This window comes from Serinus canaria, chromosome 6 (genome assembly GCF_022539315.1).
Source record: "Serinus canaria isolate serCan28SL12 chromosome 6, serCan2020, whole genome shotgun sequence".
Classification (NCBI taxonomy): domain Eukaryota; kingdom Metazoa; phylum Chordata; class Aves; order Passeriformes; family Fringillidae; genus Serinus; species Serinus canaria.
In genome coordinates, this window is record NC_066320.1 from 19,473,647 (window position 1) to 19,490,248 (window position 16,602).

At 44.5% G+C, this 16,602-nt stretch overlaps 1 protein-coding gene across 1 annotated transcript; it reads right to left on the bottom strand.

Annotated features, from left to right (window-relative positions):
- Nucleotides 1–12,096: 12,096 nt before the first annotated feature.
- Nucleotides 12,097–15,831, bottom strand: LOC103813914 (cytochrome P450 26A1). Its single transcript, XM_009087287.4, has 7 exons — nucleotides 15,574–15,831; nucleotides 15,152–15,376; nucleotides 14,773–15,060; nucleotides 14,500–14,649; nucleotides 14,044–14,178; nucleotides 13,681–13,833; nucleotides 12,097–13,488 (listed from the first exon to the last, which is right to left on the bottom strand). Exons 1-7 carry the CDS (start codon nucleotides 15,760–15,762, stop codon nucleotides 13,147–13,149), a joined length of 1,482 nt encoding a protein of 493 aa, XP_009085535.2. The 5' UTR covers nucleotides 15,763–15,831; the 3' UTR covers nucleotides 12,097–13,146.
- Nucleotides 15,832–16,602: the final 771 nt, after the last annotated feature.

Below are 16,602 nucleotides of genomic sequence, written 5' to 3' on the forward strand. Positions count from 1 at the left end.
TAGAGGGAGTATGTGCACTTAATGTACACCTGATATATCCTAAATTAAAAGCTATCTTTAACCAGCCTTTCACTTGCTTATAGGTGCAGGTAGAACACACCATTTCTTTAATAGCAACATGCAGTTCTTCTATTGAGTGCTCAGTCACTCATAATTCTGAACATATCAGCCTACATCATGACTGACACGTACAAGACAGAAAGTCCATCTGGAAAAAATGTATGCCACAAATTACCCAAAGCATGCTGACATTTTTCCTTACTGTTTCATGCACTTTGAATTGAAAACAATTAGCCACCTAAACTACTAGTGATAAAGTTGCCTAAATACTGTGCATAGTACTGGTTGTACAGGAGGTCTGTGAAACCATTCTGCCTTTTGTCTGAAAAGCCTGACCCACTGATGTTTTCACTTTCTGCTACCATGAAATGCTTCTGTTCTGGAATTGCCAGCCAAAGTCAGACCCTGTGCCTCCACAGTTAGCAGACAGAGCAAAACCTCCCTCCAGGTGCATAAAGAAGGGATATATGGGATACATAATACTTCTTGCACAGCTCTGCTTACAACAGGCTGATTGTTTGTGCAAGCCTAGGCACCTTCCCTTCAATCAATTCCATGTATTACTCTTCTGACAATTTAATGGGCAGCTGATATTGCTACCATAATTTTACATCCAAATTAAAGTACAACATGTGTAAACACATATTTTTTTGTGATGACATGTGTAAAGGATTAACAGGAGCAAAAGTTTCACCCTAGGTTTCACCATCCCCAAGACTATTCAATGGCTCCATTCCTTTGCCTGGTGAGAGGAAAAGCTACATGAATCCTAGATGGGTAGAAGGGTACTACTGTCATTGTTCAGTGCACTTTTGGAAGGTGTTTAAAGTGGTTAGCACAGCAAGGGAACCTACAACAACATAACAGATGGTAACCTAGCACAGAAAATAAACAGAGCTCTGGACTCAAGCACCCAATGTGATGGACCTGCTGGTGCAGGTTTGCTGACAACAGCCTTTTGGCCATTGGCCTGTACACACCAATCCCTTCTTCCTCGTGTCAGGACAGTCTGATAACAACATTGAAAAGAGAAATATTAATGGTCAGGGACATTTGAGCGGTGTTTAAGATCTTGTTTAAGTCATATTGCTGCATTTTACACCAATGATAATAATACCCACCATCCTGTTACTTGTTTTCATAGCTCTTATGCTTTCCAAGGAGAAAAACATTTTCTGGCAGGGCACAGAGAGCTGAAGAGCCACACTCAAGGTGACAAAGAAGGAATCCACAATCCCAGGAAGGGAAGTCAAACCCCAGCTGAGCAGTCTGGGACCTACTCAGAATATGTGGAAACCTCTTTTTTTCTGCAGTAAAGAACGGTGAAAAGGGTACACACATTTGTCAATAAGATAGTGCTGCACTCCATGTCATAATGGTGCTGTAATTGGCATCCAGCAGCCTCTGCATAAAGCCACATGGTTAGAAGAAATTGCTAAATTATTTGACTTGTAAACCCAGTTTGAAATGCTAACTGCAGAGTTGTCTGAGTGATAAACTCTTTAAGGAGAAACCTTTGATCTCCAGTCAAGTAAAGACCTTTAAAAGTCCTGAAGTCTGGAGTAGCCAGCCCTAAAGACCTTTGTTTGCAGCCATCACTGGAAGAGGGGGAGGGAAAAAGCATTTTGCAGTGATTGCCCAGAAATTTGGCTTTGCTTGTAAAGCTGGAAGGTGAAAGGCCGTGCAGCTCCCTTCCCCCAAACAAACAAAAAAAAAAAGGTTATCCAGCTTTATGGTATAAGGCAGTCCTTAAGTTTAAACTAATGAATTTAGCTTAACAAAGAAGATTGCAATAATCCGAAAAAAAAAGGTTTATGGACAGGGAATTTTCATGGTCTTGAAAAAACACTTTAAAGATCAAATTTGAAGGGGCCTGTGGCAGCCTTTAAGCACACCCATGTTGCAACAGAGTTTTAGTTTCTGGCACTGAAATGGGAAAGGGTTCAGTCTGCACAGTTTCAGCTAGAGGCACTTCCTCCCGTTATCACCCAGCCCGGCCCGGGGCCGGAGCTGCCGTGTGCTGCCCGCCATCCCTCAGCAGCACTCCCGCTAAAAGCGGCAGCGTGTCGGGCTGCCACCGCAGGCACGGACGGCTGAACCAGATGTGAACTCTCTGCTGCCACTACGCAGGCAGCCTCCAGGAGAGGCAGGAGGGGTTACTAACCTTTCCTTCCTCACGAGTTTATTCATAGATAATATCCTTCATGGCCAACATTTCTTCTGACAGAAGGAACTAGAGTTGAAAAAAACCTGACCATAAATTGGTAAGGCCCAAGTGTCACTCCTCCTACTTCCTCCTGTGTCCTTTCACCACCATCACCCCCTGGATGAAAGTTCACAGCTCACTAGCAGTGTCTGTAAATGGCAGACCTTTTACTGCTAGCTTTAGCCTCTGCTGAGCTCCCAAATGGGATGGTGTTGCTTGATGGGGTCATCTGTTTACTTAAAACAGGACTGGGATCAAAAGTTCATTTTCATGGACCATTAAAGGACAACGATAACTGCACCAGCCACTGCTGAGTTGAGCTGGATGTGACTGGAAGGGGAATAACACCATATGCCAGCCACCCTGTTCCTAATAGGATTTATTTTGAGTGCCTTCCCTGCACCTATTGGGGAATATGGAAACAGCCATCTTCCATACCAGTCTACAAGATGCATCTGTAGGCAATATCTGACACATTATCTTCCCCTCGGACGTCACTAGTGATTCATTACTGCATATTTACAGACATTCCAACAGCCTCTTGGATTTGTTTCAATGAATCAGTAACAGCCAATTTCTGACCTGCAGAATCTTACTCATCTTTCAGTTTTTTTGGTCACAGGAAAACTCTGAGAGACTTACTGCTCCTGTTAAGCATTAAAGTCAGCACTTGTGATCCAGGGAGGGCATGAGGCAGAAAAAGAAACAACATGGGAAAGGGTGAACATTTAAGTAACTTTCAGGTCTCCACACAGCAGAACTGAAAAACTGAGCCAAAATTCACTTTGCCTCTAACAGGCAGGCCCACGAAAAGTAGAAGTACTATGACAATGAATTATTTTTGGTGTAAAAGCCTAAGTTATTTAGGCTTTTAAACTGACAGTGGTTTTGCCTAATAACCATAAAAGCTCCAGTCAAATCATGACTTAATCCTAATTTCTACAGGAACACAAAGGAAGATTTCCTTAATCAAATAAGGACACTCAGACCATGCAGCTGACCTACATATCTGCTGAAGACTGAGCGTCTGCCTGTAAAAAGAAAATATTTTCTCCAGGAAAATTGTGGGTTGGGTTTATTCTAATGGCACGTTTAAATGCTCAGGAGAAAGTAATGGTTTGGGCCACAGAATGCCACCGTGTCTCCACAGAGCCAGCCAACAGCCAGGTGCTCCAGCAGAGCCGGAGGGAGCCGTGTGCAGCTCCATCTCCAGTCCTTCCCATCCACGGAGGGACTGCCTGCTCTCCAAAGCCAAAGCCTCAGGCCTTTGATGGCAGCCATGTCACAAGGCCTTTCCTCAGCTCCTGGGTGTTTCTCCCTCTGTACTATGGTGTGCTTTGACTGCTCCATCAAATTCATTAGAAAATGCCAAGGAATGGTACCAGACCAGCCGGACAAAAATTTGAAAACTGAGGAGGGAGAAGTGGGAAACCCTGGTGGCCTGGGCAGTACCGGCACTGCTTCAGGGACTTCTGCTACGCTCTGTAGATCGCACAAGTGTCTGGTGGCACCCATTAACTGCTTTCAGCATAACAATGGCCCTTTCTCATCCCTGCCCATCCTCCCTGTCCCAGTTAAATGAGCCATTTCCCAGACAAATAAAGACTGGAGAGTCTGCCTTCACTAGGGGTAGGAGGCTGAGGAAGGCAATTCAGACGGGAATGGAGGGAGACAGGGCCACCGTGAGCGCTGCTGAGGGACACGAGGAGAAAGGGAAAGCTGGAACAGGGGGAGAGGCGCAGGGAGCCCGAGGGGAGGTGAACTGCATTTACCCTCTGTACAGTGCCTGCAGCAGGGAAGGGAGGCCACAGCAGCAGATAGGAGGGATCAGAGACGTGCAGGAGATGAAAGGAAGATGGGAAAGGAGGAGGCTGACAGGGAGGTGACCCTGGTGCCTGCAGGAGCTGCAAGGTGTGCGAGTGTTGAGTAGCGCCAGCAGCAAAGGGCGGCGTTTCCCTGCTCCCCACTTGCTCTTTCCTTAGCACTCTTATGTCCCCTCCACCTGAGCAAGATGAGCAGGCACGAAGGCACCTACACTGACCTTGTCACAAGCTGGTGGCCTGACTGCACTCCTGCCCCTTTTCTGCTGTGGCTGCAAGGACAGTGTGTCTGATCAAGAATCTGCTGCTAAAATTCTTGTCCTTCCTCCAGCCTGCAGGAAAAGCAAGCAAACAAGAAGCACAACAGAAGTAGAAGCCAGGTGGGACACGCACTATGCTTTAAAGGTGACAGGTTAAGCTTCAAGTCCACAGTGCATCTGTATTTCTTTGCCTAGTACAGGTAATATGAAGTTTAAAATAATTTTTCATATTTCTACCTGACCATTTATAGCTAGATGTATAACTATATGCATTTACACACATATAGTGTGAGTAAATATTTTTATGTCTGACATGACTGCAAGTTTCAAGCTGCCAGATAAAGCAGCAGTTTTAAGGAATTCAGGAATACAAGATGGGTTTATCATATCTCAGTTGTATTTTTGCCGCTTGTGCTAAGAACAACTGTTCTAAAACCACAGGCAGCCATGCTAATAGAGCAGAGCCCAGAAGTTGGGCTTAGAGAGCATGAAGTTCAGTATATGAAGAAAAAAATAGCAAGACAAATAATTTTTTAAATGACATTAAGCCAAATCTTCCTCTACAGCAATGTTAATTATAAGAATTATATTTTGTATTAATTATAATTACAAAATAATTAAAAAATAAAAAAACCAAACCAAACCAACTTCAAATCTGCAACACTTGCAACCCAGAGAGAATACAGAGCCTTGCACAAAATTGGGGAAACCTATTTGGGAGCATTTTATGGTAGACCTTCTCAAGCCCAGTTCTCTGCTGATTAGGAGGCAGGATGAAGCTGATCAGCACTGCAATCAGGTCACTATTGACAAGTGCTGACTTAGCCTTCCCTGGATATCTCCTTCCCAGCCCAGCCACTCCTTAACTCCCTGTTACACAGGGACTGATGCTTCTGTACACACTGCCCAGCCTTTCTGCAGGCTGCAGGAGCAAGAACTCAGCTGAGGGCACACTCAGAGGAAGAACACTCTCAGGAGGGTTTCTGGCACAGCTTCTCCCTCTTCCAGGTGCACTCTCTTCAAAATACCCCTTGCTAATATTGCTGTGACTTTCTTTTCCCCCTCATGCTGTAACACTGGTGCTGAATTTTGATGAGACAAACCAGGTGTGGCCCGTGGCATTTATTTATTTAGAAGCGAATACAAAATTGTGGTAACTATTTTGGAGTTATAAAGAAGAACAATAGGTCAGCTGCTTCTCTCAATCCAGAATGGGTTCTTATATTTTTATCAGTCAGTTAAAGGAAATACTTGCCTTGAATACACAAATGTATTTTTCCTTTTAAATATTCCAGGCACTTTTGGTCTTACATTAAAGTTAGTGTTGGCTCTTTATATAATTCATATAAGTAGCCACAGGCACCAAAAAAAAAAAAAAAGTTAATTTCTTAACTGTAGCTTTCCTCTCTTTATGGTTGCAATTTCAATTAACTCTTCTAAATAACTGACAACATGGAATATAAAACATTCCTGCAACAATGTAGGTCTAACAGCAATTACGTTGATTTACTCTGGACCATGTTAAGTTCAGGGAGTAGGATAAAGAGACAAGAGTTTAAAACTTCTTTCACACTGATGTAATAAATTCAGTACATTGCTTTAAAGTTAGGGCAAAATAGCTGGTAACTGAAAGTCAAAAAAACCCCCTTGTTTTGTTTTCCACTGTGATAGAAAACAATAGATTATGGGAAAGTTCTTCAGAAGGTGATCAGAGGAAAAGTTCACCAGCATCTATCATGGACTGTGTCTCTGTGGCCTGCTGGGATAGGAGGGAGGGACATAAAGGTGTCAGCAGTTGAACTGATACGGTAAATCACAGTCGGGCTAGTAAAGCGCGATGGCAGCCTAGTGTAAATGCCTTCAGACTTCTATTTCTTCTCCGAGGTTGTACTCGGGACACGTCCCCTCTTTGTGACCTTATCTCTGGGGCAGTGGGTTGTGCGCTGGTCTCTTCTCTTTAGTTTACGAGGGCTAATCCATTTGCAGGTTAATAAAAGGTGAAAAGGACAATCACCGAGGAGCCACCAAGATAAACAAGTACCTTTGACTGCTTAAGGATTCTTGGTTTTCCACATCAGCATGCTCAGCCTGTCTCCGTTCTCTCCTCCTGAATACTTTGATGATAAGTACATCTGCAAACTGTTGATTAAAAAAAATTACTAGCAGTATGCAAAGGAGGAGAACAATAAGACAATTTCTTAAAAAATGGATGGTTCTACTCTGCAGGCAACTGGTGTCTGTAAAATATACTCTGCTGTGCACGTCCTTGTGGTTGAAATTTGTGACTTTTTCCTAGAAATACCGACTGACAATTACTGAATTTCAGAGACCAACATGCTCTTAGTGCCAGTTAAGAGGAAAAGTTCCCTCAGAAATGTCACAAATCTGAGACATTTCATGCCATAAAATGAACAAAAACATCACGATATGCCATCACTTCAAGCAAAACTAATTATTTTTCTCTTTACTGCTAGATTTGTAATGCATGTGCTAGCTTGCTGCAGTGCTGTAGGCAGCATCACTAATATATATTTAATATAATGACACCAAGAGCCAGAGACAGTGGGACAAGGAGGATGACACCAGGGTGAAAACCACCTGTGTGTCAGGCAGCCAGGGCAGCAGAGTGGTGCTCCAGCGGTGGGGCTCTTGGTCTCACTGCTGTTCCCCTTTGTTCCCACCCTATCTCCTTCCATTCTTGTCAAAGTTAAGGACAATTCACAAAAGAAGAGGCTATTGCCAGGTCAGGGAGCAGTATCCTCTTACTCTGCAGTTCCTGGGCTTCCAAGGGAAGTTTTGGAGAGAAGCAGTGTGCTTGATGAGAAGGTGCACAATGTAGATTTTAGAGGGGAGGAAAACCCCAGCTCTATTCACATAGGCAGGCACTACTCTTGCTAGCAGGGCAATATGCAGTCCCTTCCTTGCTTTGCCACAGGTTACATGCAGTTAGTTCATTCAGGAGGGCTCAGATATAAAATAAAGGGTATTAAGTAAAACACACCACAGCCTCTTTCTTCTTTACATTGAGTAAGTCAGCAAGCCAAGGAAACCAAGAGCTACTATAATTCCATGGAAAGTTCAGGTTCAGTCTGGAAAACATCTTTGTTCTGGTGATATTTTATAAAAGCAGTATATTTCTGAGCTACAGATATGCCAAATTGGCATTGACCCCATTGAGCTCAAGCAGAAAAAAATCCCAAACCTAAGTTGTTGCTTTTACCCTCAAAAGAACAATTCTTGGAGGAATTGCTGGAGGAATTTCTGGAGGAATTGCTACTTCACATAAAGCAGCATTAACAAAGATGACTTAATAAGTGTTGGTAGATGTGTGCCTGTGTGCATCTCCTCCTTAAACGGCACCTAGAGCACTGCTCAGGACCCACATCTCTGTATTGACACCAATATTTCAGCTTCCCACCACCCCAGAAAGTTACGGGCCTGCCTCCTACTCAAGAGTGCCAGTGGTACTGACTGCATTTTCATTACTTTTATCTCTAGAGTGATCCTCTGAGGGGCCCTCAGCTCTGGAATTTATTCCCCCTTTTGCTTGAAAACAGTCTCCAACAATCTTTGACCTGGGTAAGCTGTGAGGCCCAAATCCAAGGATTTGCTCTGGGAGAAGCATAAGAAAGGTTGGCATTTGTGGGTGTGGTAGGAGAACATGTTGTCTATGCCTGATTTAGTCCTGAGTTTGTGATTTTCTCATGTTGTGACAGTTATCCTGCACAGCAGCCTAGTCTGAACCCATGAATTCTAAGGCTTTCCTAAATGGTCATAAACTGGGGAAAAGAAAAGCACTGAAATCTAGCAACATATGAATGATTGTGTATTTATGAACAAAATGACCTGGCAAACAAGTACATCATAAGTCACTTTTGCTAAAATGATCCTTCCAGCCTTGCAAATCACACAAGCTCTGCATGTCTCTGGGGCACTAAAGGCACACAAGGGAAACTGCAATGTTGGGACTGCTGATAAAGGGACAAATAACATTTAATTAACTGAGAATACTGAATATCTTGCCCTGCCTGTGTTGCAACTGAGAGGCAAGCTGTAAACACCTATTAAAACAGCACTATTATGTCCTACTAGAAAAGTTCTGTCTGTCACCTTTTAAATATTTAAATCTCAGATTCTTTAAAAGCTGTTTCCGCTGCTTTTACTCTTTGGATGTAAACAGATTTGTTAAATATTTTATTTCTAACCCACCCACGAAGCTACATTCATTTACATAACTTAATGAAGGCTGCATTATTCATTGAACTTCTCATATAACATTTTTTGTAAGACATTATTAAACAAGTGAAGCAAGCCAGTCTAGTAATGAGTCTTCTCTAAACTTGCTGCCAGTTACATTTCCTTTCTCCTAATCTATCATTCTAATGGTTGCAACTAAAAAACTTTTTGAATTTTTGCTGCTAATCTGTATATGTTTTGCATTGCATGCTGGATGTATAACTTGACAGAGAAATTACAATACAAACCACCTGGCAAACAAAACTATCTCAATTAAATGCTATCCAAACCCACCCCACTCTATTTTTGTTGTAATGGAGGACAACTACATGTAACATGGTGCCTTTAAGCCATTAATAAATTCACTAATTTGGGTCTGGAACATCCCAACAGTGTATCTCAAACTCAGGATTTCTGTCTGCATTTTAAAATTTCTAAATCTTTGCAAAAGTCAGTAAATTAAACTTTGGGTTATGCAAATGTCCTGCATAGCCTTGTAAAAGATCCAGGAGTCTTGCATACAATCCTGTCAGACTGTTCTAGGAAAGATGATATGCAATAATTTTCAGGTGAAGAAATTCAGCAATAAGTTTCTTACACATGGGCTATTTAATCTGTTTAATCAGTGTTTAAGAATATACCAAAAGTAATATTGGATTTTCAGGGAATCTAGGCAGTGAGGCTCCCTTTGAGATAAATAGCAAATTTTCAGAATTTATACCTTATAAAATCAATTCCAATGACTAAAAAAAAAATAGAGAGTTGAAACCAGGGTTCTAATTTTATGCACATTAGTTTCTAAAATACATGCATATTATTTTATCAGCATCCACCCTGAAAAACTCTGCAGATGCATAGAATTAACAAAAAAGAGCAGTGTTCTGTTCTCAAAGATAGCTAGATACAGATTTGTAAAAACATTTTTAAAAACTTCCTATAGCACATAGGACAATACAGCTTGAAAGTCAAAGATGAATTATTTTCCATATTATTAAGTATTTTTCTTGGTACCTCTCCAAAGGTTAATTCTAAATCACTGAAAATAATAAAATAAGAAAACAAACAATAGATTGAAATGGAGTAGAAAGAAGGAAAACCTTTTTGTCAGCCTCTCATCTTACAAGGTCCAAGAAAAGACTCCTGTAAGGAAAGAAAAAAAATAAAATAAAATAAAATAAAATAAAATAAAATAAAATAAAATAAAATAAAATAAAACAAAACCTTAAGCACACAAGACTTCAAATTATATTGTCCCTTGAATAATTGCTTCTATGAACCGTAAGAAAGGAAAATCTTTCCCAGCTCAACTGCTGAAAGCAACATGCAAGTAACATGTCTTTATTTCACAAGGACAAAAGAAATAAACCTGATCAAGTTATTTTTAATCATTTTCAATAAGTCTTCAGCATTTTTTTTCTTATTCATATAACCTCTAGCAAAATTCACTTTTACCTGTTTTGATCCTATCTGGAAATCTCTTACCTTTCAATCAAGTATTGATTTATCAAGTAGCATTCCTCAATGCCCATTTAGATCAGTGTAATCCATAAATGTCCTTTTGATTAAAGAGTAGATACAACTGTGTGTTGTTAAGAACAACACATTCAGAACTTAACAGATAGTTCAGAAATCCTAAGCTTTGGAGATGCTGCTGGCTGGCAGGAGCTGTTACTCACATGATTTTAGGAGAAGTGTGGGTTCTATGATGAACTCACCTTACCCTCGGGGAAGAACCAGCATGCTACATATAAATCATGGCTTTTTACTCCAGGACCAAAGCACAGCACCTTCTAAATTGTGTGTGATTTTTCGAAGAGAGTCCTGGTCAAATAGTTTTCTTTTAAATAACAGGCTAACCAAGAGGAAGAATATGAAATACCCTTCCTCCTGCCTCAGTGCAGCTCCCCAACACAAACTATGCTCGTGTGGGGAGCTGGAATGAGGTCCTGGTCTGCCCAAAATGCATTTTGTTTTTTTGGTAGGTAATTTTTCAACAAAATCAGTTCCTGGACCCGGCATAACAAGAGGGGTGGGGGCAGCAGACAGGCAGCAGCTAAACAGCAACCGCAGCCTCAGCATGTGCCCACCCCAGCCTGTGCTGAGCAGGCAAAGCTACACTCACAGCAGAGCTCACCTGAAGCTGGTCTGCAGCCAGCATCCAAGCTGTCAAAATACAGCTGCATACGGGAGATTAGCAGGGGTTGTAAAACCTGCTCAAGAAGTTGGGCAAATATTTTAGCAATTAACACACACTGAGCTCTATTTTACTGTAGTTGCACTGCTACCATTTCTCAGGATAGCTTGTTTAAAGCTAGCTCCAGGATGCCTAAACTGCACAGCAGTGACAGACTGCTTAGCTGCAGAGATAAATTACCACAGGGGCAGTACCTAACATAGGTTATGTTGTCATGATTTACAGCAGCTGAGGATGTGTCCCCAGATGTCCAGACAAAATCAAATTAAGTATACGATTTTTTTTCTTCTTCAAACATAAAAGCCATGCAAACTTGACTCAAAACCAAAAATTAAAGACTTGCATGTATGACTTTAGACTTACACTGTGAAAGTGTTTGTATTCTCCAGACAGCACTTGGGTCCCCATTCTTTATTAAAATAAAATGTAAACTAAAATAATAAGACCATGCAAAAAGTTCCCACATATGAAAGATTTTAATTAAAACCAAACAAAACATTTAAAGAATATCGACATCTATTTGGATTTGGAGAACATTTTGATGTTACAGAAGAAAATGTTAGTAAAGAGTACCAAGAAAAGAGTCCTGCTGTTCTCCAGACTCCAGATCACCTCCAAATCAGGATCAAGGTTTGCAGTTTTCCACTACTATATTGGTAATAAAGGGGTCTTAAACTTGTCAAGTCCCTGAGAAACATAATGGTACAAGAATCTTGCACAGGAAAAAATATTTAAGATTTTAAACACTGTCAAGAAGACTCAGGTGCACTTTAGAAAGAATGTTTTTTGGGGCTACAAAAAATTGAATACAAAAAATTATTGAGAGTTATACTCATATGTAGGCTGTATCTAAAGCCATATGTTAGAAGCTCCTGTGTTTAAAATGCTAGCTGGAAACATATCAAATACATTATAGAAACACACCTTTAAAAAAATCCCAAACCTCATAGAGGCTATTAAGCACCTGCAGCTATTTTGGACAACTTAGCTTTGTCCTTAATTTTGATCTTGGGAGAACATAAAAAAAAGTGACTTTTCCAGAAGTAAACAAAAATTTTAATTATTCTATATGGTGCTACAAGCGCTCATGACACTAAATTACATTGGTTTACTTTGTAGATGTTTATAGAGCCAGCCTCTGTTGTTTGACTTTTGAGGGAAGACTAATAGGTGTAGTAAGCTGGGATGGCCACAAAACCCCTTATGGTTAAGCCAAAATAGGGGTCATGCCTAGGGCATTTTATCTGCCCTGCTTACACACCCCTGGGGAATTGCATCTCAACAGCTGATTCTCTGTTAATCAATTCACATTAGTGCCTGCCTTTTAGTTTTCACTTTGCTGAATTCCAGGAAAGAAGTTCTTAAACCAAATGCATGCTCTATCTCTGACCTAGTCAGAGCTGTTGCATTTCAAGGAGAAATAAGCAGATTTTATTTGCTCTACCAGCTGAAAAGTGACACCTTCTTAAGTAAAGGTTCATAGCCAGCAAGCTCAACAGAGAACAAGATTCAGGGGTGTGTTTACACAGGTCAGCACTAATATGGCAGGAGAGGACATTTATGGATTTTTTTCCTCAACTAGCTCCAGAGAAGGACTTATGTGACATTATCCTGCTTTCCTTTTCTTTCTTATTTACTGTGGCTCAGCATGATGCGCTTGATAAGGAGACCTGTAGCACTTGCCATCACTCCATGCAGTTTTCAGCAAGCATGTGGTTTTGTACTGTTCTTGCATTTACAGCTAAAATTTAAAACAATTAACTACTCACAAGCAACTGCAGGTGAAGGAGGGAAGACTTATTAACACAAAAGCAGCAAATGCCTCATTCACAGAAGCATATTAGGCTTTACAACCAAACCCTAGAGCCAATCGATTAAGTTACTCTCTAGCATACACACAGATCTTCATACAAAGGATCATCAAAAATAAATTTTATTATCAAACTTAAAATTTACACATAAACATACAATCTAGACACAAATAATACTGAAAACATTCTCAAACAGCAACCATTTCAGGTAATTTGGATGAGTAGCTAGTTACCATTGTTTTGAATGCTTTTTGGATATTTCTTATACATACACCATCCTGAAATGTCTTCAAATGCTTAGCTGGCCAGCTTTCAATGATATTTTTAAATAGGGGAAATTTATTTCTATAGAAATAACATTATCTAATTATGAATCAGAGACCCATAATTGTAGTGCTTGGGGAAAAAAATATCATAGCCTCTTGAAATACTTAGAAGACATAAATAACTATTGTACATTTACAAGTTTTAAATATTTAAAGGCCTTTGTTACTATAAAAAGTTACTATGTACATATTAAATGCTATATAGAAATCCGTTTGAGGCCAGTGTTGAGCTCTCAGATTTGGCCGCTGAAACCTATGAATTTGGTAGGCAGATTGTCCACAGGGTACACTATGGGGCCCGTTTTCATTGTAGGAGGTCCATTCAGCAGCTGCCAGTCACAGCTCCTAGCCAGCTCCACTGTAAATATTTTTAGAAGGACTTTTGCAAACTCCTTGCCCACGCAGCTCCTCAAGCCCCCACCAAAAGGAATGAAACTGAACCTAGAGGAATCCTCTGGAGATGGAGACATGAAGCGATCTGGGTTAAATTCTTCCTTGTTGGTAAAGAGATCTGCCACATCATGTGTATCACAGATACTGTAGATAACATTCCAACCTTTGGGGATTTGGTAACCCTATAAAAAAAGAACAGAAAGGAGATGTGGAGCACCTTGCTGTGTTAAATATAGTGAAGTGACGGGACAGGACACATCAGTGCACCCCACCTCTCCTCCTGGCTTCCTGCAGGTCACTCTAAGGCAGACAGGCTACATGAGCACAAAATACTTTGCAGCTGCTCTGAGGAGTTGTGCCCAAACCTTGCTTACATTTAGTTCAAGGGTCTTGAGTGCAATCCGAAATCCTCCGGGAACAGGCGGGCTCAGCCTGAGGGTCTCTTTGATGACACAGCCTGTGTACTTCAGCTGCTCCAAGACCTCCATGTCCAGCTGCTTCTCTTGGTTGGAACTGCACAGTAACCCCTAGAAAGGAAAATGACATCCATGAACCACGCAGCCAGGGCTGCTGGCACTGCAAAGCAGCGGCCCCTCAGCTACAAGCTGTATTTTCCTGCCACCTCTGAAAGTAGGGCACCACCTGGATCAAAGAGAGTCCTGTCTGGGATACCTGTCCTGGAGGTACCTTCCTCCCACTGCCCCCTCCTGTGAAATGCATCTGGGGAAGACACAAACCTTGACCTGCAGCTCTTTCCTCACTTTCTGCAGGACTTCATGGTGGAGCCCTAGGAAGGCGATTAGCGACGTGGCAGCACTGGCAGTGGTTTCATGGCCCCCAAACAGCAGCTCTGTGGCAGACTCCTTCAGCTCCTTACACAAAGGACAGAAGAGGCTTAAACCAGGCCTTGAACACAGTATCTCTGCCAGGCCCACTCATCCACTGCAATGCTATACATCATTCCCAAACTGGAACAGACACCCACGGGTCTGGATGGAGGTGGTTGGTGGTGCTTATACTCCCTGTGGACATGTCTCCGCATCCAACAGCCTGACTGCAGCCTCTGCACCCTAGTGCTCAACACTAGCTGGTTTATTTCATGGGGAGAGAGAGCATCTCCTGCTCTCCCTTTTGTCCCACAAGGTAAGCGTGACATTCTTAGAGGGCCTGAAGGAAAGAGAGGGGAGCCTTACCTGCATGTTGAGCTGCTCGCCATTACTCTGGGTGTGCTCCATCAGCAGCTGCAGCGCATCCTTGTAGCCCCCCTCAGGCTCCTTGCGGGCCATCTTGGCACGGATGTTCTCCTCGATCTTGGCATGGATGATGTTGCGTGCCCGCAAGCCCTGACCACGCAGGAGGGAGAGCAGTTTGGGTTTTAGAGACAGTACTGCCATCCCTCCCCCCCGATTCCCCCGTGCTCCTGCAGCTGGGGCACCTCTTTCCTCCCGGCCCGCCGTGAGCCTTACCCGGTAGAGCCCACTGAACGGCACATCGATGGGCAGAGAGAAGAGGTTGCGGATCATCTCCTCGAAGGCCTCGACCAGCTGCTGCTCGCCGTCGGGGCTGGCCTGGCGGGGCTGGAAGCCCAGCAGGATTCTCATGGCAATGCGAAACATGAGGCGCTTCACCTCGGGATACACGAGCAGGCAGGGCCCGGCGGCGCCCAGCCACCGCGCCAGGCAGGCGCTCACCTCCTCCTGGATGACGGGCACGTAGTGCTGCAGGGCGTCCCGGGAGAAGGCGCGCATGATCACCTGCCCGGGGGGACGAGGAGGAACGGGACACAGGCTCAGCCGCCGCGCCCGAGGCGACCGCGCCCGCTCCCCGCCCGCCGTCGGTCCGTACCTTTTTGCGGTGCTTGTGCTGCCCATTGTGGAGGTTGGAGAGGCAGCCCGAGCCCAGGATGGTCCGCACCGAGGCGGGCCACTGCACGGAGACGAGCCGGTGCTCGCCCAGCAGGATGTGCCGCACGTTCTCGGCACCCATCACCCGTACCGTGGGCCGCCCAAAGAGGTGAGTCTTGTAGATGAAGCCGTATTTCCTGCGTTTCATCTGCAGGAATTTCCGCCTCTAGACAGGGGATGAGAAGGGGGAAATGATAAAATAAATTTTAGAAAGCATGAGAGGAAAAGGCAGGGAGAGAAGCTGTTTCCCACCTGGGCACGGGAGCCTGTCAAAGTTGCCGCTCATCTCCCTCCCCTGTAGCCCGAGGAGCTCTGGCTCCAGAGGCGCGCCTCTCCGCTCCCCGCGCCATCGCCTGGCCTTACCTGCAGCACCAGCTGCAGCGTCTCCCCGAAGAAGGGGAGCCCCATGGTGCCCGGGGGCAACGGGAGCGGGCAGCTGGGGTCGCGGCTGCTCACGCAGTACAGGTCCCAGAGCTTGACGGCAGCCAGAAAGAGTAGCAGGGGTAGCAGAAAGGTGCACAGGGCGCTGGCGACTAGGGCGGAGAAGCCCATGACTGGGGAGCGACTCCCGCCCAGCCCCCCGGGAGCTCTGAGTGCGCAGGCTGGGCTCGCCGCGGGCCGCCTTTTATACCCTTCCCAGGTTGCTGCCCACCCCTACCTTGGTCCGATAAATTAGTTCACCCAAAGTTCATCTTTAATTGCGGATTGCGGCCTGGCTCCTCCCCTCGAAATCTTTAACTATTTGCTTTGCGTAGTGCATCCTACCCGCCACAGACCGCTGCCGGGGAAGGAAAGGTGCTGTCGGGGGCGGCGGCAGCGGCTCCGGGCTCTCTGACCCTGCATCGCGCTCGGCGAGTGGGCTGCGGGACGCTGCAGACAGCTGACAACCGGTGGTCGGCCACCACCGCCTCCTCGTCCTCGGATTTATTACCGATGCTCGTTAGAGACCAGCAGTTGCGCCCAGAAATTCCCGCGCCGGCACCCGGTGGCCTGGCTGTCTGTAGTCACCTACCCCGCGGCGCTGCCGCCCGGCGCCGATGCGCTCTGCGGAGCTCCTTCGTCCGCCCGCCACCGTTGTCGGCTGGGAACGGCGATGTAGCGGCCGGGCGCGGGAGACACCGGGCCGGGACCGTGGGGCGGCAGGAACGGACGGTCCCCCATGCTGGGGCAGCCCGGAGACCCCCTGAGCAGAGCTGCAGCTGTGCCGGAGTATAGGCGGAGGAGCCTCCGCTGTCCCCTGGTTCACCTCGAAAGGCATGGCTTGTATTTCTGCCGGCCGTGGAGGAAGGAGCCGCCGGCAGCAGTCCGTCTCAGCCTCCCGATGCAGGTTCAAGCGAGGGTCACCGAGGGAAAAGAAGGTGAGCGCGGAAAGGAAACACCAAACTAGCCGTT

Excerpts from the sequence above, each read along its gene's own strand:
- LOC103813914 (XM_009087287.4), bottom strand. The coding sequence starts at position 15,762 with ATGGGCTTCTCCGCCCTAGTCGCCAGCGCCCTGTGCACCTTTCTGCTA. Across the intron at positions 14,650-14,772 it reads CGTTCAGTGGGCTCTACCGG|GGCTTGCGGGCACGCAACAT; the intron begins GTAAGGCTCACG and ends CTGCGTGGTCAG. Across the intron at positions 13,834-14,043 it reads GGAAAGAGCTGCAGGTCAAG|GGGTTACTGTGCAGTTCCAA; the intron begins GTTTGTGTCTTC and ends TTTCCTTTCTAG.